Source organism: Hipposideros armiger, unplaced genomic scaffold (assembly GCF_001890085.2).
Source record: "Hipposideros armiger isolate ML-2016 unplaced genomic scaffold, ASM189008v1 scaffold_434, whole genome shotgun sequence".
In the NCBI taxonomy this organism is placed as follows: Eukaryota; Metazoa; Chordata; class Mammalia; order Chiroptera; family Hipposideridae; genus Hipposideros; species Hipposideros armiger.
Window position 1 is genome coordinate 913,610 of NW_017731784.1, and position 23,453 is coordinate 937,062.

Consider the following 23,453-nt stretch of genomic DNA (forward strand, 5'->3'; position numbering starts at 1 on the left):
TATAATACTTAATGCTGTGTAAATAGTTATATTGCTTAGGGAATAATGACAAGACAAAAATGACAAGACAAAGCAACAGTGTAACATTCCCCTCCCTGCCCTCCAATATTTTCAATCTGTAGTAGGTTGAATCTGCAGGTGTGAAACCCATGAATACCCGTGAGTTGACTGTATCTTGTTGAATTAGCATTTTTGTTTTCTTTGGATAGATGCCCAGAAGTGGAATTGGTGGCCCATATGGTAGTTCTATTTTTAACTTTTGAGGAACCTCCAAACTTTTTCATGGTGATTGCACCAATTTGCATTTCCACCAAACTGCACAAGGGTTCCACTTTTCTCCACATCATTGTTATTTCTTGTCTTTTTGATGATGGTCATTCTAACAGATGTGAGATGATTATCTTATTGTTATTTTGATTAGCATTTATTTTCCTGATGATTAATGACGTTGAGCATCTTTTCATATACTTGTTGACCACCTATGTCTTCTTTTGAAAAATGTATATTCATATCCTCCCATTTTTTAATCGATGGTTTTTTTTTGCTGTTTATATATTTTGTATGTTATCCCCTTATCATTATTCAATATATGATTTACAAGTATTTTCTCCCATTTAGTATGTTGCCTTTTCATTTGTTGATGGTCTTCTTTGTTGTACAGAAGCTTTTTAGTTTGATGGATGTAGTTGTAGTCCCACTTGTTTATTTTTGCTTGTTGGAGTCAGACTTTAAGAAATCATTTTCTTCTAGGAGTTTTATGGTTTCAGGTATTACGTTCAAGTCTTTAACCCATTTTGAGTTAATTTTTGTGAATGGTATAAGATAGTGGTCTAGTTTCATTCTTCTGCATGTGGCTGTCCAGTTTCCCCAGCACCATTTATTGAAGAAACTGCCCTCTCCCCATTGTATATTCTTGGTTTCTTTGTCATAGATTAATTGACGATATATATGCGTGAGTTTATTTCTGGGCTCTTTAGTCTGTTCCATTGATCAGTGTGTCTGTTTTTATGCCAGTACTATACTATTTTGATGACTATAGCTTTGTAATATAGTTTGAAATGAGGGAGTGTATGATGCCTCAGCTTTTTTTTTTTTTCCCCCTCAAGATTGCTCTGGCTGTTCTGGGTCTTTTGTCCATACAAAATTGTAGGACTGTTTCTTCTATTTCTTAGAAAAATGCCATTGGACTTTTGATACGGATTGCATTGAATCTGTAGATTGCTTTGGGTAATATGGACATTCTAACAATATTAATTTTTTCAATCCATGAGCATGGGCTATCTTTCCATTTATTTGTGTCTTTCAATTTCTTTAGTTAATGTCTAATAGTTTTCAGTGTACAGATCTTCCACCTCCGTGATTAAATTTATTTCTAGGCCTTTTATAATTTTTCATGCAATTGTAAATGGGATTGCTTTCTTAATTTCTCATTTTGAGAGTTCATTATTAGTATAAAGAAATGAAATAAATTTTTGTATATTTTGTATTCTGCAACTTTACTGAATTTATTAATTCTGACAGTTTTTCATTGGAGTTTTTAGGGTTTTCTATATATAATGTCATTTGCAAATAGTGACAGTTTTTTCCCTTTCTTTCCAATTTGGATGCCTTCTATTTCTTTTTCTTGCCTAATTGCTCTGGACTTATATTTTTAATTACAAAGACAAGTGTAAGATTGTCACTTAGTGAAGTGATATTTAGCTGGTGGAAGACTGAGAGAGAGTTGCTTGGACTTAGTTGGAAAAATCCAAATGTTTCTGTTTATTATTTTTTTATAAACGTTATCTTTTTAAAAAAATTTTGGGGGTAAAATACACAACATAAAATTTATTATTTTAACAGTGGTATTAATATTCACATTGTTGTACAACCAATCTTCACAACTTTTTCATTTTATTAAACTGAAACTCATTAAACAACAGCTGCCCATTTCCTTCTCCCCTAACCCTTGGTAACCTCCATTCTGCTTTCTGTTTGTATGATTTCACTACTCTAGGTACTTCATGTGAGTAGAATCATACAGTCTTTGTCTTTTTGTGACTAGCATATTGACTTAGCATAATGTCCTCAAGGTTCATCTGTGTTACAGCATGTGTCAGATTTTCTTTTCTTTTTATGGATGAATAATGTTATATTGTGTGTATGTACCATTATTTTGTTGAGGGACACTTGGGTTGCTTTCACCTTGTAGCTATTGTGAATAAACTGCTTTGAATATGAGTATGAGAATAAATATCTGCTGAAGTCTCCATTTTACCTAGGAGTGCAATTCTGGATCATAATGATAGCTCTATTTTTAATTTTTGAGGAAGTACCGTATAGCTTTCTACAGTGGCTGAACCAGTTTACATTCCCACCAACAGTGCAGAAGGGTTCCAGTTTTTCCATATCGTTGCCAATACTTGTTATTTTTTGATTTTTTGATAGTAACCATCCTTAATAGGTGTGAGGTGTCACGTTAGCTTAAAAAGTTTTCTTCATTATGTTGGGCATTGAACAATAAAAAGCTTAAGACGTGTTAGTGGGAGAGGAAGGAAAAAGAAGAATTTACATTTCATCTTGTTGTCTTTTGTTTTCTATAGTTGCTATGACAAATTATCACAAACTTAAAACAATACAAATTTATTACCTTATAATTCTATAGAAGTCTGATATGGATTTCACTGGGTTAAAATCAAGGTTTGGCAGGCATTGTTCCTTTTTTAAGGTTCTAGGGGTGAATATGTTTCCTTACCATTTCCTGCTGCTAGAGGCTGCTGGCCTTCCTTACCTTGCTTGTGTCCCCCATCCTCTGCAAAGCCAGGAATGTTGTGTGGAGATTCATCTGTCTGGTTCTCAGTGTCAGTTTATGAGGACCCTGATGACTGTATTGGGCCCACCCAGGCAATAACTTCTCCATTTCAAGCTCCTTAACTTAACTTAAACACTTTTGTGTACTTCCCTTTGCCATTTATAAGGTAACATCTTGACAGGCTCTGGGCATTAAGGCATGGGTGTGTTTTGGGTGGGGTGGGGGAGGAGAGGCATTATTTTGCTTACCATATCTGCTTTACTTCAAGAGGGTATTACTTAAATAATTTCCAGGGTTAGGTTTTATTAGCAAACACATTTATTGAATAATTTTGGCTTTAGCACCTTTTTGTTACTTCTCCCTTAAACTACTAGTGACCAGTTCTTGTTGCCAATTTTAAGAAACAGGTTTTTATCATACTTGATTTTGTTGCAGGGAAATTGTTGGCCTTTCTGTTTTAAAAAATATGTAACATTTTCCTTTTTTTTTAATTATAAAAAATTTCAAAAGTAGACTTTTGAATGTAGACATCATGAATTCATTACAGATTTAAGGCCTGTTAATATTTTGCCTTATATTCATAGATCCTTTTCTGACCTTTACTATATTTGATACATTAAAAACAATAGGGAGGGCCGGCCGAGTGGAGCATTGGTTAGGAGTTGGCTTGGGACCCCAGCTCTGAGCAGCAGGGCCCCGGTTTGGACCCCACATAAGGGCCAGTGACGCTGCACCCTCTACAGCTAAGGTGGTGAACAACAGCTCGACCTGGAGCTGAGCTGCCGTGAGTCGCCGGCGATGGCGTAGGCTGCAGTGGGGCTGGCCGGCAGCGGGCGTGAGCTTTCGTGAGCTGCTCTGAGCCACCGTGAGTGGCCGCCCAATGGCCGGCAAGCGACTGCCTCACCCAGGAGGAGCGCAATGATAATACCAACATGGGCCAGTGAAGCAACGTCCTCCACGACTAGACTGAAGTACAAAAGAACAGCAACTTGTCTGTTCCCTTTCCCCGATTCCCCAATGCTGTTCCCCTCCCCCAATTCCCCAATTAAAAAACAAACAAACAAAAACAATATGGAGAAGTTATGTAACACACGAATAAAAACATTCAGGAACCTACCACCAATTTAAGAAATAGAATATTATTAGTGCTGTTGAATCTAGCACATGCTTTTCACCATTGCATTGCCCAAAGGATAACTACTATCCTTAATTTTATGCTTTCATTCCTTTGCTTTAATTCATTTGGCATGTATGTCTGTATAAAATAACACCACTTTATGAATCTTCATATTTATTTTTTTCTCTGAAGTAAATGGTTTTTGTTATACTTCTCCAGTATCTCATTATCTCCCCTCCCCCCAATTTTTTTAATGAGATAAAATTCACGTAGCATAAAAATTACAATTTTAACTGTTTAAAAGTGTACAATTCAGAAGTTTTTTTTTTAATATATTCACAATATTGTGTAATTGTCACTATTTTCTAGTCTAAGTCCAGAACATTTTCATCAACCCAAAAAGAAATCACATAATCCCAGTCCCCTCTCATCATCCCTCACCATCCCCTGGCAACCACTGATCTACTTTCTCTCTCTGTGGATTTGCCTATTTTAGACACTTCACATAAAGGGAATTATGCAATATGTGGCCTTTATGTCTGGTGTTTTTTATTTAGCCTGATGTTTTTCATGTTTGAGCATAAGGTTTATCCATGTTGTAGCACGTATCAGTATTTCATTCTTTTTTTATGGCTTAATAATATACATTGTATGGATATACTACATTTTGTTCATTCATTCATCAGTTGATAGACATTTGGGTTGTTTTCACTCCTTGGCTATTATGAATGATGCTGCTATGAATATTCATGTATAAGTTTTTGTGTAAACATGTTTTTATTTGTCTTCGGTATACAGTTAGGTGTAGAATTGCTGGGTCATATGATAACTGTGTTTAACTTTTTGAGGAATTGCCAGACTGTTTTCCACAGAGGCTGCACTATTTAGCATTCTATTAACAATGTATGAGGGTTCCAATTTTTCCATATCCTCACCAAGACTTGTTATTTTCTATTTTTTTAAATCATAGCCATCCAAGTGGGTGTGAAGTGGCCTCTCATTGTGGTTTTGATTTGTACTTCCCTAATGACTAATGATATTAGCATTTTTTCATGTTTTATTGGCCATTTATCTTCATTGGAAAAATATATATCTTCTTTGAAGAAATATCTATTTGTATCTTCTGGTGTCGATTTTTGTAGTTTGTATGTTTCTTAGAATTTGCCTATTTCATCTGCATTTTTAAATTTCTTGGCATATAATTGTTCATAGTATTTATAATACTTTGTATTTTTTTAAGATGGGTAATAAGATCCCCTTGCATTTCTGATTTGAGTTAATTTTAGTCTTGTTTCTTCGTCAGTCTAGCTGAAGATTTGTCAATTTTGTTCATCTTTTAAATCAACTTTTGATTTCATTCATTTTCTCTGTAGTTTTCCTGTTCTTTATTGTGTCTCTGGTCTGTTTATTATTTCCTTCCTTCTGCTTGCTTTGGGTTTAGTTTGCTCTTTTTTTCTAGTATCTTAAGATGGAAGATTAGATTATTGATTTTAGATCTTTTTGTTTGAAAGTACGCCTTTACAGCTATGAATTTCTTTCTGAGAGTATGTCAGTATCTTTTATGATTTCTGTTAGTACTCTTTAATTGTTTTGTTCTCAGTATTCTCTACTTTTTTCTTCTCATCTTATGCATATTCCCTTGGAAAATATCTATGCCTGCAGATTCAACTATCGTCTGTACTCATTAGATTCCCAGAACTATGCCTCCAGTGTAGAATTTTCTCTTGAGTTCCAGACTCATTTCTAACAACCTCATAAACCTGCTTCTTCTTTTGTGTTCCTAATTGGCATATGGTACTTAGCCACCAATACCAGAGTTATGCAAGGGAGTTAAACTAAGCTCTCCCCTCTAATTTTCTTGGACATCATTTATTTTTTAAAGATTTTTCCGGTTATTCATTTAACTTGTCTTTTCCTTTGTGTTTCCACTGCCTCTGCTTGGGTAATCCTACGTAATTTGTCATATGAACTCTTTCAGGAACCTCCACCCCCAATCTTTATTCCATTTTCCACTTCATTATATAGGTGCTACCTTAAGCAATGGTCTATTTAAAATTGCATGTCCTGTCTTACTTAAATCCTTTAAGAATTTTCTGGTGTTTATGGGATAAAATTCATTCCTTAGCATGTGGAGTTTTTCTTAATCTGGCACTCTCCAGTCTCATTTCTCCAACTTCATGCTGCATCAGTGTAATCTATTTGTAGTTTCCTAATGTACTCTTGTCTGCAAAATCTATAATTTAGATTTTGGTTATGTCTGCTGTTATGGTCTTCCTCCTTTCTTTATCTAGCGAAAGTAGAATTTACAACTAAGCATAGTTTTATTATCTCCTGCCAAATTTTTTCTGACACCTTTTGATAGAATCATTACTTTAAAAAAAATATTATACTTCTGGGTTCTTGGACGTCTGTTGCCTTCTTCAGTCTACCTCTATTGCTCTTCTAGTTGTTTTTGTTTCTGTGGTTTATATCTTAGTCATACTTGTCTCCCATTTGTGAAACTTTGAAAAAAAATCTCTTTCACTAGACAGTTGAGACTCTGAAGAGTTAAAGACTGGATTATTTTCATAGTTTACTTTTTAGTACCTGATGCATCTCAAAATGTTTTATTATATAGAACTTCATAAAATTAAAATTTATTAGTTTACTGAGACGTTTTGAAATACTTATAAAGCCCATGGAAATGTTGTATATTAATAGTCACAGACGTTGAGTTTCAAGCATACATCTTGATTTGTGTTTCTTAGAAGGATCTTGGGACTTAATGTTGGTTGTTCTTTTGGGTGTATGTAAAACAGTCCATAAACTTTTTTGTTTGCTGTTTTCTGATAAGGAAATAGAATATCATCAATACAAAGAAAAATACTATTAGGAAAACATGTCACCAGTCTAAATTCATCCCAGTGGAATGAATTTTATGTGACCAGAGAAATTTAGGAAACTTAAGAGTTGAAGAAATAATATTAAAATTATTGTCCCAACAATGAAAAAAGAAAACAGAACAGGTAGGAGAAAGATATAATGTAGAAAACTAGTCAATTTTGGGAACTTTTAAAGGCAATTTGGAAAGGTTAAGTAGTCTTTTAACTATTTTAAAGAACAATAACATATTGGTGGTAACCTACAAATAGATGCCCATGAAGTGAAATGCCTTGTATTTCATAACATTTTATAGTGGTGCCTTGGAACTAGCCAGCTTGACTAAGAGAATATAGATTTCATGATCTTACTAAGCTGTGTGTGTAACTTTTCTGTTTCATTTAGTAGGTATATTTAAAATGCTTATTACAATGATGAGACAAGTAATTTGTATGCTGGGATTATAGTTTAGTTTCATAGTCCAATTGAAACTAGCATATCATTAACCTGGTTTTCATCATCCTATTTCACGTATGATTTTGCTCTAGTACTTTCTCGGTTGTTTAATAATCTATTTGTTGGCAAGATTTTTTTCCTCATTAGGCTATAAACTTATTTAGGGTAGAGGTTGGGTTTTATTCATCTTTATTTCATCAGTACTTTGGTTATCATGGAATAGAGTCTCCATAAATGTTGAATAAATAAATTATTGTCACTTGCTATACAGTCCTTGAACAGGTTTCATATATTCTTGGTAATATGTTCATTTCTTCTGAGAATTAAACTTTGGACTCCATTAGGCAGTCTTGTTTCTGTCAAAGTAGTAACTTGGTTCTTTGCTGCAGTAATGGAGTTGCTTCATTTGTTTGTCTTGGCAATTCTCACTTTTAATATAATTTTGAAATAGTAGATTAAAGTAGCTAAAGAGCTTACTTAGATCTATTTTCACAGCAGTATATTGCTAATTGATTTCTGTGCCCCATTTACTATGCTTTTAAATTCCCTTTAATTATGGTGCTTATAGTTTGTCAGGACCACGCTCATTAAACAAATCTCATTTGATGGTAAGAGGCAAAGTAATGCCAACCAATTATTCATAGATATCTGCTGTACAATTGAGAATAAGCATAAATGCTAATTGATTTTAGGGTGAACATTTTCCCTTAAGAATGGGATCCTACTCAGGTTTGTTGGAATAATTTGTAGGAAACTAGATCTTGGTTCTTCACGTGTCCCCTTTTTATTTCAGGGAAGCATTAAGAAGGTAGAGATCTAACAACAGAGATGAGTGATTCTCAGGCATATCAGTTACAGTCTATCAATCATTTGAGATTGACTGTGGTAATGAGATATTGCTGGAGGGAGGAGTTGTCATTGTGACTTAGTGGAGACTGAAAACCACTGATCTAGATCATTCTAGATCTAATTTCTTAATCTGATTAGTTGATGCGTTCTTTATTTTTATACAATAAGTCATTACATCCCAGAATACAACAAACTCTACTATTTGTTCCATTGTTTGTTCCTCTGTAAGAAGGAATTTAACTAATACTATACAACCTTGCTAATAAGTAGTATAAGACATACACTATAGATAAGACAGTAACACTTTTTTCATTTCAAAGCTTTCAAGCTACTTTGTTTCATGAATCACACTAAGTTTTTGGAAGATAAGCTCTCAAAGACTCTTAAATGATAAACAGAAGGATATTAACATTTGGATAGTGAGGCAGCGATGGGAGAAAAGTGCATGTTAACTACTACAAAGCAAAATGAATTTATAAGCATCTTGTTGAAACTGCAAGAGAGGCAGGCAGAACCTGAAAAGTTCCTATTGTGTGATGGAATTAGTATAAATGAAAATGAATTTATAAGAATTACTTTTAAATTAATTAAATGGTAATGCCATTAATAATCTATTTTGAGTGCTGCCTTTCAGTGAAAACAAATTTATGACTTAAAATTTCCATAGTTTTGTGTGTGTGTGTGGTGGCGGGGGGGGAGTTACCTTTACTGATTTTTTGTTTCCTCTCATATGTCTTAAATTCCTCAACTTGTCTATCGTGTTAGTTTTTAGGGACTGGTTATTAAAATTCAAAATTTAAGTGTGTCTTTTCTTTAGACAGAGATGACAGTTCTACACTAACAAAGCAGGAACTTAAATTCATAGGTATGTACCAAACTCACGCATGGTTCTAAAGGTAATAAATAAAACAATATTAGAGCTCTGTAGTCACAAAAATGATAACTGAAAGAAATTCTCCATAATCTTGGATGATTGGTGGGATGAACTATGTTATCATGTTCTTATTGTTGTACTTGTTTGGATTTGTCATATTGCTTAAGACATGGTAGGATGGGTTTTAGGATTCCTAAAACTATTTACCTGTAAGGCTCTAAGAGCCTAGGTTTTGATTTTTAAGACCACTTTCTACATCTGTGACCCTTTTTTCTTACTGAGACCATATTCTATGATTTACAGTAGTTGTTTAATTTTGTAATGTATCTCTCAAACACTTCCAAGTCAGTTGAGAGTGAGCATGTATATTCTGAATCCACTACTCCTAACCAGTTAATACAGGCATGTACTGTACCCCGTCCCTCTAAAAACATCAGTTTCACATTTTAATAAAACTAATCTTGCAGGATATGGAACTTCTCAGAGCACTTTAGCTTTTTTTTTCATTTGACATGTATATGCTAAATTCTTTCTATATTTGAGATCCTGGTTAGTTGCTTTGTGGAAATAAGTACACTGTACTGCTAATGAGGCCTGCCTTTAGGGAACCTAAAAGCTAAAAGGAAGAGAAATATGTGTATAAATAAAAATTTTAAGGTACATAGTTAGAACTTCTCTAGTGATCTACAGTACAATAAGAGTTTAAGGCCAGGGAAAATTACTTTCAACTGAGGGAATGAAATGTCCAGAAAATGTTAACATTTTACCTGATGCTTATAAAGAATGTGTAGAATTGAGCTATTGGAGATAGGGATCAGGGCTCCACTCCCAATTCCGGGAATACAAATAGCACCAGCAGTGGCACATGAATGAGAATACACAGGCTTGCGTGAATTGATGGCGATACTGATATTTGATAGGAAATATATGAGAAATAACAGCCTTAGCTATTAGGCCAAAGAGTGAAAGTTGTTGGTGTTTGAGTTAGGAAAAAAGATAAAACCCAGTTTCATCTCTTTGTAGAACATAAGATTGAAAGGAGCTAATGTTTGATCAGAGAAACCAATTAGATTTTTGTACAATCTAGCCCAGGGGTCGGCAAACTGCAGCTCGCGAGCCACATGTGGCTCTTTGGGTACGTTCCGTCTCAAAAGTTTTCTGACCCCTGGAAGAGCCAATCCTGTCTCTCACAACAATTTAAAAATTATTCGAGAGCCATAAATATATTTTTACATAATCACCATTATGTGAATAGTATCCTTTAAAATTTTTATAAATGAAACTACGATAATTTTATTTTCATTTTCAATTTTACTTCAGAGCCACATGTGCATACCCAAAGAGCCACATGTGGCTCACGAGCCACAGTTTGCTGACCCCTGGTGTCTCTTCCATCTCAAAAGTTGCCAACCCCTGATCTAGCCAAACATATTGAGGGCCCCAATAAAGATAATGTAAGTCAGACTGATGGGACATATGAGGTTGGACAGTTAAGTTTGCGAAGTCATCCTAGAAAAAGTGCTATATACCTCATTGCTGAATATCACTATGGTCACCTTTGAAGTACTCCCCTTGGGAAGCTTTGCACCGACGCCAGCACCTAGTCCACCCTTCAAAGCAATTTTGGAGCTCTTTTTTTCTGGAATGGCCATCAGAGCTGTCGTCGTATTAACCTTGATGACCTGAATGTCATCAAAATGTCTTCCTTTCAATATTTCCTTTATCTTCGGATAAAGAAAGAAGCCATTGGGGGCCAGATCCGGTGAGTAGGGAGGGTGTTCCAATACAGTTATTTGTTTCCTGGCTAAAAACTCCCTCACAGACAGTGCTTTGTGAGCTGGTGCATTGTCATGATGCAAGAGCCATGAATTGTTGGGAAAAGTTCAGGTCGTCTAACTTTTTCACGCAGCCTTTTCAGCACTTCCAGATAGTAAACTTGGTTAACCATTAATTAACAAATAACTATAAATTCATAGTGAATATTCCCTCTGATATCGAAAAAGGGTTAGCAACATCATTGCAACAAGTTTGCGAACTTAATTGTCCAACCTCATGTATTACCCAAGAACTGGTAGTAATTGTCAATAAAGCGAATGGCAGTAACTGAGAGAGGATGGCACTTAATTTTACCAACAAGATATTTAAGTAGAGCTGTTTCTCATGCAAATGAATAGATGGGCTTAGAGTTTGGACTTGAAGGAAAATTGAGTTCATGTATATGGGTAAGTAACTGAAATTCTGAGATTGGTCATGGCTGAGAAATGTTCATAGAGAAGACAAAGAGTTTGGATCAGGTTTGTTTTAAGGTAGGAAAGGCTTAATAGATGGAAAGGAGGACTCTAGAAAGATAAAGGATTAAGATGCAAGACTGGACTATTGGATGGATGAAAGAATCTGGACAGATGGGAAGCATGTAGAAAAAGTCAACCTGAGGGGATATAGAGGGAATAGCTGAGGAAACATTCAGTGAAAAAAACAAAAGCAGAAACCCTTAATTTAAAAAAATCTTCATTATTTTGGATTAATGAATGTTTAAATTAGTAGAAATTTTTCCCCTTTCCCCCCGAAAAAAGAGATGATTATTGCTTTATTATTGCATTAGGTATGTGTAGTACCTTGAATGTGTTTAAGGAAGTGCTGTCCTTTTAGTGTACTTCAGACTAATATTCTAATGATTACATAGAATAATAAATAATGGCACCTATATATGTAAAGATTGTGCTTCTGAGCTAGTTATTTTCTTCTGTAGTCTCTTGGTCTCCTGAGATATTATCTCTTCTCTTATATTCTTTGGCAAGAGTGGGTCTGGTCTGTCTCTCTCTCTCCCCCTGTTCTCTGCCTACTCCAAACTGAATGTGTCAACAAGTGGTACCTTCTAAATCTTTTTCTGTAATTAGATAATTTGAAGCTTCCTAACATGACTATTATGTCTAATTTCTTTATTACTTTCAAAATCCATCTTTCTTCCTCATGGCTATGGGTTGGTTCAGACCCTTATCATCTCTTTCACAGGTTGTTATATTACCCTTCTTTTGATTTTGTCTGCTATACCTAGAATTGAACAGGTGGGCTGACTCAAGCCAATACTTCAGAAGTGATGGTAGGGAAGAATGTCATTTAGTCATTTATGATAAAAACATAGCTGTCAAGAATACCAAATGTTGCTTGTCTCATTCTTCCTTAAAATAATCTTGGGAAAACGCATTATAATTGGGAAGTTACTTGGTTTAGTGAATCTGACATCAGAGTAAGGAACAGTTAGTTAGAACATGTTTAGAGATTACCACCTTCTTGATAAGATTTTTCCCCCCCTCTTGATAATGTAGCTAATTGCTTTGCACCTTCCTTTCACATTAATTTCTAGTCATGTGTTTGCAGGAATTATGTCCCATTCACCATTAAACCTGGAGTTACTGACTGTGTCTTATGGTGAGCTGTTTCTATAGATGGCTGATAGTACTTGTTACACACTCAAGAGGGTCATTTTATTTTAGGATCTCTGGATATATACCCAGGGGTGCCAAAAAATGTATGTAAGTGGACACTTTGGTCAATGTTGCTCAAGCAGTAGTTCGCCATAATCATATGTGTCTGGACGCTGATGGTAATCACTTTGAGCACCTCTTGTAATTGCAGAAGTCAAACATGACTTGTATTTATCTTTTGTTATCGGTATATATTATTACAATTTTAATACAGTTTTTCTTTTCTTGAACTTGTATACATTTTTTGGGCACATTGTGTGTGTGTAAATATATATATAAATATATATTCATATATGCCTGACAGAATAGTATATTTATTAATAACAGGTATTTGTAATTATACTTCTCAGACTTTTCTCCATCATGCTTGTAATATTAGGAGCAAGTAATATTTTCATTCAAAAGGTGTACTAAGAAGCTTATAATGAAAGTTGTTTTTTGGCTATGTCAAGATTTAGGAGACCCAAAATCTTTAATCCATGTTGGCCATAATAGGAAATCTGATTTTCTACCAGAATCAGTCCTCAAAGAACTATGGGAAGAAAACAGAGTAATAACCATATAAAAGACATGAGAGAAGTAATCATTTGAAACAAAGAAAATATTAAAAAGAAACAAGTAGAAATTTTAGGTATGGAAAAACTTTAATAGCCGAAGTAAAGGACACAATAAATGGGATAAATAGCACAACGGTACAGCTGAGGAGCAAAAAAATTAATGGGTAGATTAAGGAAATCCCTAGAAAGGAGGAGAGGACAAGCCCCACCTCTCTCCCCCCAGCACACACACACACACACAAAATAAAAAGCTGTATAACTATGGAGGATAGAAATAGAATCCAGGTAACAGGAACCTCAGAAAGGGAGAGAGAAAAATGGAGAGGAGGAAATAATCTAAAGAAATAATGGAGGTAAACTTCCTTTAAAAAGATGAGAGCTCTTAGATTGAAATGGCCCATAGAGGGCCAAAGAAAAAAGAGGGAAGGAAAAGTCCTCTTCTGGACACAGTATAAGGAAATTTGAAATATCAAACACAAGGAAGGAATTCTAAAATATTTACTATTAATATGAAGTGCTTCTTGGGGAGAAATCGAAAAGGATTAAATAGAATTGACTTCTGTCCTAAGGAAATGGTACACAGTATGAAAAGGCTAGACTTACAGAGAAATTTATCATAGCAAAAAATTGGAAGTACTGGAAATGTAAAAATTACACTCATGTTTCTTGTAGCATCTCCTGGATTTGATTATCAAGTGATATTTAAGAAGCTTACCTAGCAATTTAGAAATATATCTGTGATATATTTTCCTAGACACCAAGCCCAGAATAACAAATTGTGTATGTATTATGCATAAAATAATATGTACATGGCAAAGGATTGTCAGTTTCTTATTATATGATTCTTGTTTTCACGATGCTCAGATTCTAGTTGGAAGAGTCAGAAATATAAATGAATAATTACAGAATAAAATGTTAGATAAAGTTATAGTGATTATGTTAAAATTATGGATTTGAGAATAGTTTTTTTCTTGCCTTCATTTTCTAAAATTGAATGTGGTCATTACTTTTATGTTTTTATTTAAATTATACAAAACCTTTAATGAAGAATGACAAATTGTTTTAATAACTGCCACATCTAATAAGATTATGTTCTTTGTTTTAATCAAGTGTTTTTCTACTAAACCTTCCTTTTAATTTCCTTAAAGAAACAAACAAAAATATCACCGTATAATGTATTGCATGATGTTTTTCATCCAGGCTTATGATTGATAATTAATTTAGGTGTGCCTCATCTCTTAGTTGAAGTACTCTTTTTCATTAAGCTGACCACCTGTGTCTTTATACTTTGTATGAGCTAAGTGTTTCTAGAGAAAAAGCATCACCATGTACAAATTCTTATCATTATCAATTCATGATACTAGTCTTGACTGACATTTAAATTGCTGGACAATGTTAATGCATGTTTCTAGGAAATCCTCTTTATTTTTTTGCCATGACTGTTTTTTTTTTTTTTTTAACTCTTCTTCCCCTTTCCCCATCCGCTATGTATTAGTAGTCTTTGTCTCTTATTCCCAGGAAAAAACTTCATCTTATCAATACTCAATTCTCCAAACCTACTTGATTTGTATTCATCCTCTTTCCTTCTCTGCCAGTTCTGCTTCAGTTCTGCTTGCAGCCAAAGGCTAGTCCTTGTGCTCTGACTCTCATCCTTTTCTGTCCCTCAGAGACCTCGTCATTTTAGTTTTCTCACCCACTCTTTCACTATCACTTACCTTGAGCTAAACATGCTCTAGTGTTTCTCCTATTAAAAACCCCCAAAATCTTTTAATCTCGCATTCCTATTTATGTGCCTACCCCTCAAACTGTCCTACCCCACTCAGTCATTTAAGATGTTCTCTGTGGGGCAGTATATCTACCTAGGTGTGACTTTATTCTTTTTGGGACTTCTTATACTTCCTTTTTGAGAGAATTCATGTCTTTAATCAATTCTGGACACAATTGTAGCCATCGTATTTTTAAATATTGCTTCTTCCTATTTCTATTCTTTAGTAGGAATTTTTGGTAGACATATTTGAAGTTTTATTCAGTCCTGTATGTCCCTTACTCACTCTTAGAATTTTCATTTCTTAATCTTTCTGTGCTATTAATATATCTGGGTAATTGCTTGTGATCTTTTTTTGTTCACTCATCATCTCTTTTTCTCTTTTAATTTCTTGTTTCACTTGACTATCAAGTGAAGAATTTTAGTGAGTGTGTTTTTCAATTTTAGAAATTCTTTGTGAACCTTTTTAAAATGGACCTGGTCTGGTTTTGTTTTTTCTTTCTTGTGTTCAAAAACATGTAGCTCCTTTCTCTCTAAATTTTTTTAAATTTTGAAACAGTCTCAAACTTATAGAAAAGTTACAAGTATAGTATAGAGAACTTTGTTTTCCTGAACAATTTGAGAGTAAGTTGCAGACATAGTTGCTCCATTAGCCTTGAATACCTAAGTATTTCTTACAAACAAGGACATTCTCCTACAAAATCACAGTACCACTGTCAAGAACAGGATATTAACATTGCCATATTACTACTATCTAGTCTTCAGATGCCATTCAAGTTTTGACAGTTGTCTCAAAATTTTTGAAGATTACAGGCTGCTTGTTTTGGATTTGGCTTGTTTTTTTCATTATTAGATTCAAGTTGTTTTTTTGGAGCAGGATATCAGAGAAATGATCTTTCCATTGCATCTATCACATGGCACATAATCAGGCTTTTCCAGTGAAAGGTTTTCACCTTTTATAATTAGTAAGTATTTGTGGAATAAATTGTGATACTACATAAATCTCCCATTCCTCATCAGACTTTCTGTTTAAATCACTATGGACTTATGGAATCCTATGGGGTTATAATTTATTTATGTGATGCTCAAATTGTTTGCTGTTTGGTCAGTGGGAGCCCCTTTAAGCTGACTCGATGTCCTTTTGATATGCCCTCATTATTCTTTGAACACTTCCTTACTTTCTGGCAGTGCAAGTATATTAGTCTTCTATCGCTGCCATGACAAGTTATCAATTACAAAATTAGCATCTTAAAACCATACATCTATTAGCACACAGTCAGAAGCCCAGGTTGGATTAGCTAGTTTCTCTGCTTAGAGTCTCACAAGACTGAAATCAAATGTTCCAGCTGGGCTCTTATTATCAGGAGACTGGGAATAATCCACTTCCAGGCTCATTCAAGTTTTGACAAAATCCAGTTTATTCTTGGCAGTGTAGGACTGAGGTTGCCATTTCCTTTCTGGTTGTCAGGTGAGGGCCTTCCTTAGCTCATAGAGGCAGGCTTCGCTTCCATCCTTGCACACGTGTCCTACATTTTAGAACCAGCAAAGGTGAGTTGAATCCTTTTCACACTTAGAATCTCTTTGATTTCCCTGTCGTCTGCATTTCTCTTGCCTTCTCTTCTGCTGCATCTCGAACTGATTCTTCTGCTTTTAAGGGATCCTGTGATTACGTTGGGCCCACCATCATAATCCAAGATAATCCACCCATTTTAAGGTGATTAGCTGATCAGCACCTTAATTCAGTTGGCTGCTTCAGTCTTCACAGCTGTACCTAGATTAGCGTTGAATAACCAGGGGATGGGAAACTTGGGGGGACATCTTTAGAATTCTGCCTATTACAATAGGATATCCCAGTTTTCTCTTTTTTATATAAAGTGTTATTTTTTTTCCTCCTATTTTTGATCCCTCCTCTTAGGTTCTTCATAATCATTTAAAATATTTCTCATAATCCTTATTTGCTGTTTCTATTTTCTAAGATTATTGGAGGATGGTCAAATCTTAACGTTTGTGTCTGCTGCTAACTTGTGATCAAAGGGATTGGGTTCCTTCCGTGTTTTCTAATTTTGGATTCTGAACTCATTTTATAGCCTAGGTTGAGGATATATCCCTTCAGACAGGTTTTGTTTTGTTTTGTTTTGTTTTGTTTCAAAGATTTTATTGGGGAGTTGGGGAAGAGGAACAGACAAGTTGCTGTCCTTTTGTTCTTCAGTCTAGTTGTGGAGGACGTCATTTCATTGACCCATGCTGGAATGGTGATCATTGCGCTCTTCCCGGCTGAGGCAGATCGATCGCTGGCCATTGGAAGGCGGCTCACAGCTGCTTACGCTGGCTGCCAGCCACTCACGGTAACTCACGGTGGCCCACTGCAGCAGGGGCTGTAGCCTACGCCATCGCCGGCAACTCACGGTAGCCCAGCTCCAGGTTGAGCTATTGTTCACCATTTTAGGTGTAGAGGGTGCAGTGTCGCCGGCCGCCATGTGGGATCCAAACCCCGGGCCCTGCTGCGCAGAGCTCGTGCTCTCAAGCCAACTCTTAACCAACTGAGCCACTCGGCTGACCCCTCTTCAGAGAGGTTTTGTGTTTGCTTTTGCTGTGTACTCAAGTGACAGTACCACCTGGCCCATTCTTATGTTAATGTAATGTTTGGGATTTACCAGACCAGGCATATAGTGTAAATTCAAGCCCAAAAACCTATCTTTGGAAGGCAATGCTGTGGCTATAAATTCTCAGGGCAGACTTTTCATCCCCTCTTCAGAGCTCAGGTTAAATTGGACAAACTTCCTTATTTTCTCACTATGCCATGATTTTTATGGTTTGTGTTTTTTTGGGGGGGAGGGGATTTTTTGAGGGAGGAAGGGGATGGTTTATCTTTCTTCTAATAGTATAGCCTTTGGAAAGTCTAAGCTATATAAATAGGGTCACATCAGTTTCAAATTTCCATCCGTTGAAGGCCCAAGGTCTCTTCTTTTCCTTGTTGGCATTAAAGCCACAGCTCTAGGTTACTGACACAGACTGGCTCCTGTAGGACAACCTGTTAAAGCTTTTTTCTCTTCATTTTTGACCCCTAAGCATTTCTCTTGCTTTCTGGGGACTTAGCTATTCATTCTTAGGTCATTTTAATTAGGAAGGATTTTAGTTTGTTTAGTCTGCCTCACTGCCAGAAGCAGAAATTCTCCTGTTGATGGATTTTTCAAACCACTTCATATTGGTTCCTGCAACTACTCCACTCAGGTCAGGAATAGCTTTTACATTGCTAAGTCCAGTGGATGTTTTTCAGTCCTCATCTTAGGTAACTTCTTAGCATATTTATTTTTGTTGAGGACTTTTTCTTACTGTAACCACCTTCCATCCCCTCCTATCCCCTTCTCTTCGTTTCCTTTCCCTCTCAACATTATACTTGGTTGTCCTGCTCTTTTGACCATTTCTTTTTAGGTTTCTGGTGGCTTCTCCTTTATCCTAATTTAGTGTTGAAATTCCTTGGGGCTCAGTCCTGAGCCTCTGCTTCTGTCACTCCATAATTCTCATCAGATTTAAGCTACTTAAAATCTTTTTGTCTAAAGTATTGCAATAGCTACTTATTTCCACGATTCTACTCTCTTCCATTGTTTTTCAAGGCATTGTTCACATTGTATCCAGAGTAATCTTTAAAAAATATAATTCTAATCATGCCATTTTCTTGGTTAAAATGCTTTAATGGCTTTTTTTTCTTGGTTAAAATGCTTTAATGGCTTTTCAGTAGGCTGAAACAAAAGTCCTTTAGAACCTGCAATGTTCTGTATGAGCTAGCTCCTGGTCTGGCTTCTAGCTTCATCTCTGAGCATCTTATTTCTTTGCTCACTATACCACACTGGATGTATCAGTTAAGGTCCATTGTGTGTAAGCCACTAAAGTAGATTCTGTCAAATTTCAGCAGAAAAAAGAATTTATTGGGTATGTATGGTTATTTTAGAGAATTAAAGGAAAAATCCCATGACAGACCTCTGAGAGGAGAGAAATAAGGGAGTTTCAAGGGCTAGGTAAGCAAGAATTAATACGAGTACACTCCTAATACTACTACCATTAGACTAACTTAGGTGTGACTGTTTTCTGCCTTATGAGTAGGCATTTGAGATTCAGATTCCCAGTAGAGATAGTTTAATTGTCTTGACTTGGGTCACCTGTTCATTCCTGGGCCAAGAATATATGAATGGAGGGAGGAGTAGATAGAAAATAGGGTGCTATTTGGAAAAGAAATGGGAAACAATTTTAGGCAAGTAAAAACAACAGAAATGGTCTCCAAGGACATCTTTGAATTTATGTGTCACTTTACAGAGACTTACCCTGTATTGCTAACCTCAGTTAAGTTACCCTTTATATTCTGTCACAACACATTCTACTTTCTCATCATAGCACTAATATTTGTGTGATTACTTAATGTCTAGCACTTTTACTTTAAGCCCATGAATGCAAGAATGCTATTTTCTTTTTTGTCGTATCTTTGGCATCTAACATTGTGTCCGGGCATATTGGACACAAAAATATTTGTAGAGTATTGAAAAATGATGTCTACTATGCAGTCTTCAACTGATTCCATCAAAATTATATTAAAAACATTTAAAATTTTTTATAATTAAGTAGGAAAATGTGTATATTAAATGTGAAAGGGTTAAAATTTTTATACATAGGCAGCTAAGTAAAGCAAAACAAAACTATAAGCTATGTACCAAAATGTTTGAAATATATAAAAGTATCAACCATGTTTGTGGATGATTTTTTTCTACTTTCCCATCTGTTTAAAGTTTGTAATGGGCCAGCCGAGTGGCGCGTTGGTTGGGAGTTGGCTTGGGACGCCAGCTGTGAGCAGCAGGGCCCTGGTTTGGATCCCACATGAGGGCCAGTGACGCTGCGCCCTCTACAGCTAAGATGCTGAACAACAGCTCAACCTGGACCTGGGCTGCCGCGAGTCGCCGGCGACGGCGTAGGCTGCAGCCCCTGCTGCAGTGGGCTGCCATAAGCTACTGTGAGCAGCCGGCAGCCAGCTGCCAAGAGCCAGCGTTAGCGGCCGTCCAAAGGCCGGTAACACATAGGCCTCACCCGGGAAGAGCGCAATGATGGTGCCAACATGGGCCAGTGAAGTGAAGTCCTCCACAACTAGACTGAAGAGCAAAAGGACAGCAACTTGTCTGTTTCCTTTCCCCGATTCCCCAACGCTGTTCCCTCCCCCAATTTCCCAATAAAATCTTGAAAAAAAAAAAAAGCCTGCCTAAGAGATTTAGGAACACCTGTATTCTATCAAGATGGCCAAGAGTCTCAGGAAAGAAAGCTTTTTTTCTAAATTTTATTTTACCCTTTCTGAGTAATGAATGTGTTAATCTTATAGAGACATATTCCACAGTCTAGAAAAGGAAAGCTAAGGTACAGACTATCCTAAGTATTAATTCATTAGTTGCCAAAGGGAAAAGAGATTAAGGCAACATTAACAATGGAAGCTTTCTATTATTGTATATATTATCCCATTTACTTCTTTTAACATTAATACATATTGTTTCTCCTTTGTATTTAATAATACGGTTGCTATATCAACTGCTTACCATGTGGTAGACAATATACTAATATTGGTATGTGCTTTATACAATATTAGTTAATCCTATATATATATATATATATATATATATATATATATATATAATCTCTCTCTCTCAGAGAGAGAGAGAGAGACAGACAGACAGACAGAGACAGACAGAGACAGGCTGGTCTGCCTCACCGGTCCACAGTGTGTTAACCACCAGAGAAGAATATTCAGTCTCTTGGAATGTGGGGTTATGGATAACTTACCAGGCTTAACCATTTATTTGGTTTAATATTCCTCAAGACTATCCCATTCATTTACTCTTCTTTGCTGAACAAGCAACTTGATGTACTAATTTGCCCTCCCAGGCAGTTTAAAACTGGAAAGCAGGAACTCTGCTTGGTGAACACTAATATTTCTGTCACTGGAGAAGTATACTTTGTCTTATATATTGATTTTATATCATTGCAGTGGGTATACTAATAGAAGCTTAGGTCTTTTATTAAACTGTTTTTCTGACTTTGCCCACACTATACTGTTCTTCCTTCCTAAGATCACCATCTGTCCATGTTTTCAGATCCAGGGGTGTTTTCAGTCTGTGTCTTCACTAGTCTTTAAGTCTCACAGGACACATTTGACATGCCCCCCTCTTTCTTCAGACTTATGTTGGCTTTACTGACACCACACTCATAGTTTTCTTCTTACCTTACCAATCTCAATTTTCTTTACAAATTCCTCTTCCACTAACCACCTTTGAAATGTAAGAGGCCTTTAGGACTTAGTCCTAAACTGGCTTTTATCTCGCTTACAAACTAAATCCAGTCTTCCTGTTCCAGTTTTCACCACCTCAGTAAACAGTGTTTCTAATCACCAGCCAGAAACCTGGGATTCATTCATAGTACTGTTCTTTACTGTCTACCAATATAGCTTATCATCAGGTTTAGGTGATTGTAACTTCTAGATGCACTTCCAGTCACGCTGTTTGCATGTTCAATATCACGACCACCTTAGTCCAGAGGGACATAATCTATCATCTAGACTGTGGAATCGCCTCGATGGTCTTTCTGTTTCCACTCTTCCCCCTTTCAGTTCTTTTACTCTGTAGCAGCAGGAAGGATCACTTTTTAAAAACTAAGTCATGTTCTTTGCTTTTGGTGTCTTCCCACTGATCTTAGCCTAAATTCTAACCACTTCTATTGGGTTGTCAGAAAAGTCATGATGTATTTTTTCTGTTTTTTGTTGCAAAAAAGCGTCATAACTTTTCTGACAACCCAATATACATGGTTTACAAGGCCCTGCGAGATCTGCTCCTTTCCTCTCTCCAACCTTGCTTGTATTCTGTCACTGTCCCCACTGTGCTTTAGCCATATTACCTATTTTTTTTCCTTGTCTTTTGAACAAGCTTTTCTACTTCAGTCTTTGTCCAGTTAACACCCACCTACCTAACTTGTAGGTCTTGGCGTAAGTATCTTTTTTTCAGACATGTCTTTTCTGCTTCTTAATCTTTCACTCTCATTGTACCCTTTTTTCTTCTATCATAGTACTTGTCTCAATTTATAGTCATGTGTTTGTTTTAATGTTTGCCTCCCTAACTAAATTGCAAATTCCTGGGGAGCAGAGGTCTTGTTTATCTTGTTCCCTACTTATTCCCTGATCCTAGCACAGTGCCTGTTTTGTAATAGATATTCAGTAAATATTTGATACATGGATGGATTGGATGGATGGATGGATGGACGAATGAATCAAATATGTCACTGCCACCCTCTGTATCATTCTGCATCTTTGTTTCTACTCTGTATCCTGAACAGATGAATTTCAGGGTATTTTACTAGAGCTTTTGCATTGCAGAATTCAATTTTATTTAATTTGATGAATGTCACCTTGATTTGGATGAAAGTAGTATATAACTTGTAAAAAGATGGAAATAGAGTGAAGTTAAATAGAAAGCAGGTACAGAACAATAAAAGGAGGATTATTTGCCTTGTGCAAAAAGATCTAGAGGTCTTAGTAAATTGTTCATGTTGTTCCAATCATACCTGAGGTATGAGGGAGTTGAGGTGTCGATTCTTGTTTAAAGAAAAAAAAAAAGATTTAGAATTGTATGCTTTCCTGCCTTGATAGGAAAGGACATTTTTGATTTACTCTTATTTTATAGCTGTAATCTGAGTTAACCAGACAGTTTCAAAGTATTGATCACTGCATTGCACATTTAGCTGTGCAGTTCCCCATTTAAGTACTCATTAATGCAGTATAAAAACAGATTAAATTTAGAGATTGAAGGTCCTCAATCGCAACAGTTTTGCTTTCAGTATTATACTTTCATGATATATTATTGCATGGGGTAATGGTATTTGTAGTTTTCAAAGTGTAGTAGGGACATTAAGGGTCCTGACAATTATAATACTATACTTGCCTGACTTAAAGATACATTTTTAATTAGAGCATTAACTCTAAAATAGCTATAGCTACCATTTATGGAAACTTATTGTGTATTACGCATTGCTAGAGCCTTTACAGGGATATTCTCAAAAGCCTTTAAGGCTATTATCTTGGGTTTATAGAAAAGAACAATTTCAGCATGCTGTGTCCAGCTAACTTTTGTCTTTTAGTTATAGAAGTTGGAGCTTCTGTATATAGTATGCTTTTCACCATTACAAAACAAAACAAACAAAAAAACGTAGGTGCTTTTAAAAAGCTAGATTCAAGTACTTCTCTCTGGAACTCCTCCATCCCAGTCTCTTTCTCTGAAATGAAATCGTCCTTCATGTCATACGTCCTTCTCATGGTACCTAGCATTTCTCTCTTGTATCATTAGGTTATGAATACTTACTAGCTATGTTATGAGACTAAGTTCTTTGAAGGCAGAATTCCTTTCTGTTCTTTGCTATCTTCAATGACTTTTTAATAATAAAACCTCAATAAATATTTGTTGAATCTGTATCTGTCCTTTGAAATATAGGATTTATAAATATTTGCTTCATTTGCATGTTCTTCTGTTCTTCCCAGCCAAATGTCTTAAAAGAGTTATCTTGCAAAATTTATTGTCACATTTAGTGACTCCTTTTTCTGACCTTACCTTAAATGACCATTAGAGTTGTTTGACCTTTCTTTGAAATTCTCCAAGTGGCTTCTAAGATTGCCTCTCTTAGTTT

At 35.8% G+C, this 23,453-nt stretch overlaps 1 protein-coding gene across 2 annotated transcripts in view; it reads left to right on the top strand.

The window, feature by feature from the left end:
- The window catches only part of MLLT10 (MLLT10 histone lysine methyltransferase DOT1L cofactor), a 222,963-nt gene that overhangs the window by 168,593 nt on the left and 30,917 nt on the right, over positions 1-23,453 (top strand). The window contains exon 14 of one of the 2 annotated variants that reach the window (XM_019665143.1): positions 8,890-8,937. The exons of the other annotated variant lie outside the window; for it this stretch is intronic. Within the exon in view, the coding sequence (XP_019520688.1) occupies positions 8,890-8,937 (48 nt within the window). The remainder of the gene's footprint in view (positions 1-8,889; positions 8,938-23,453) is intronic. 2 annotated transcript variants of the gene reach the window in all.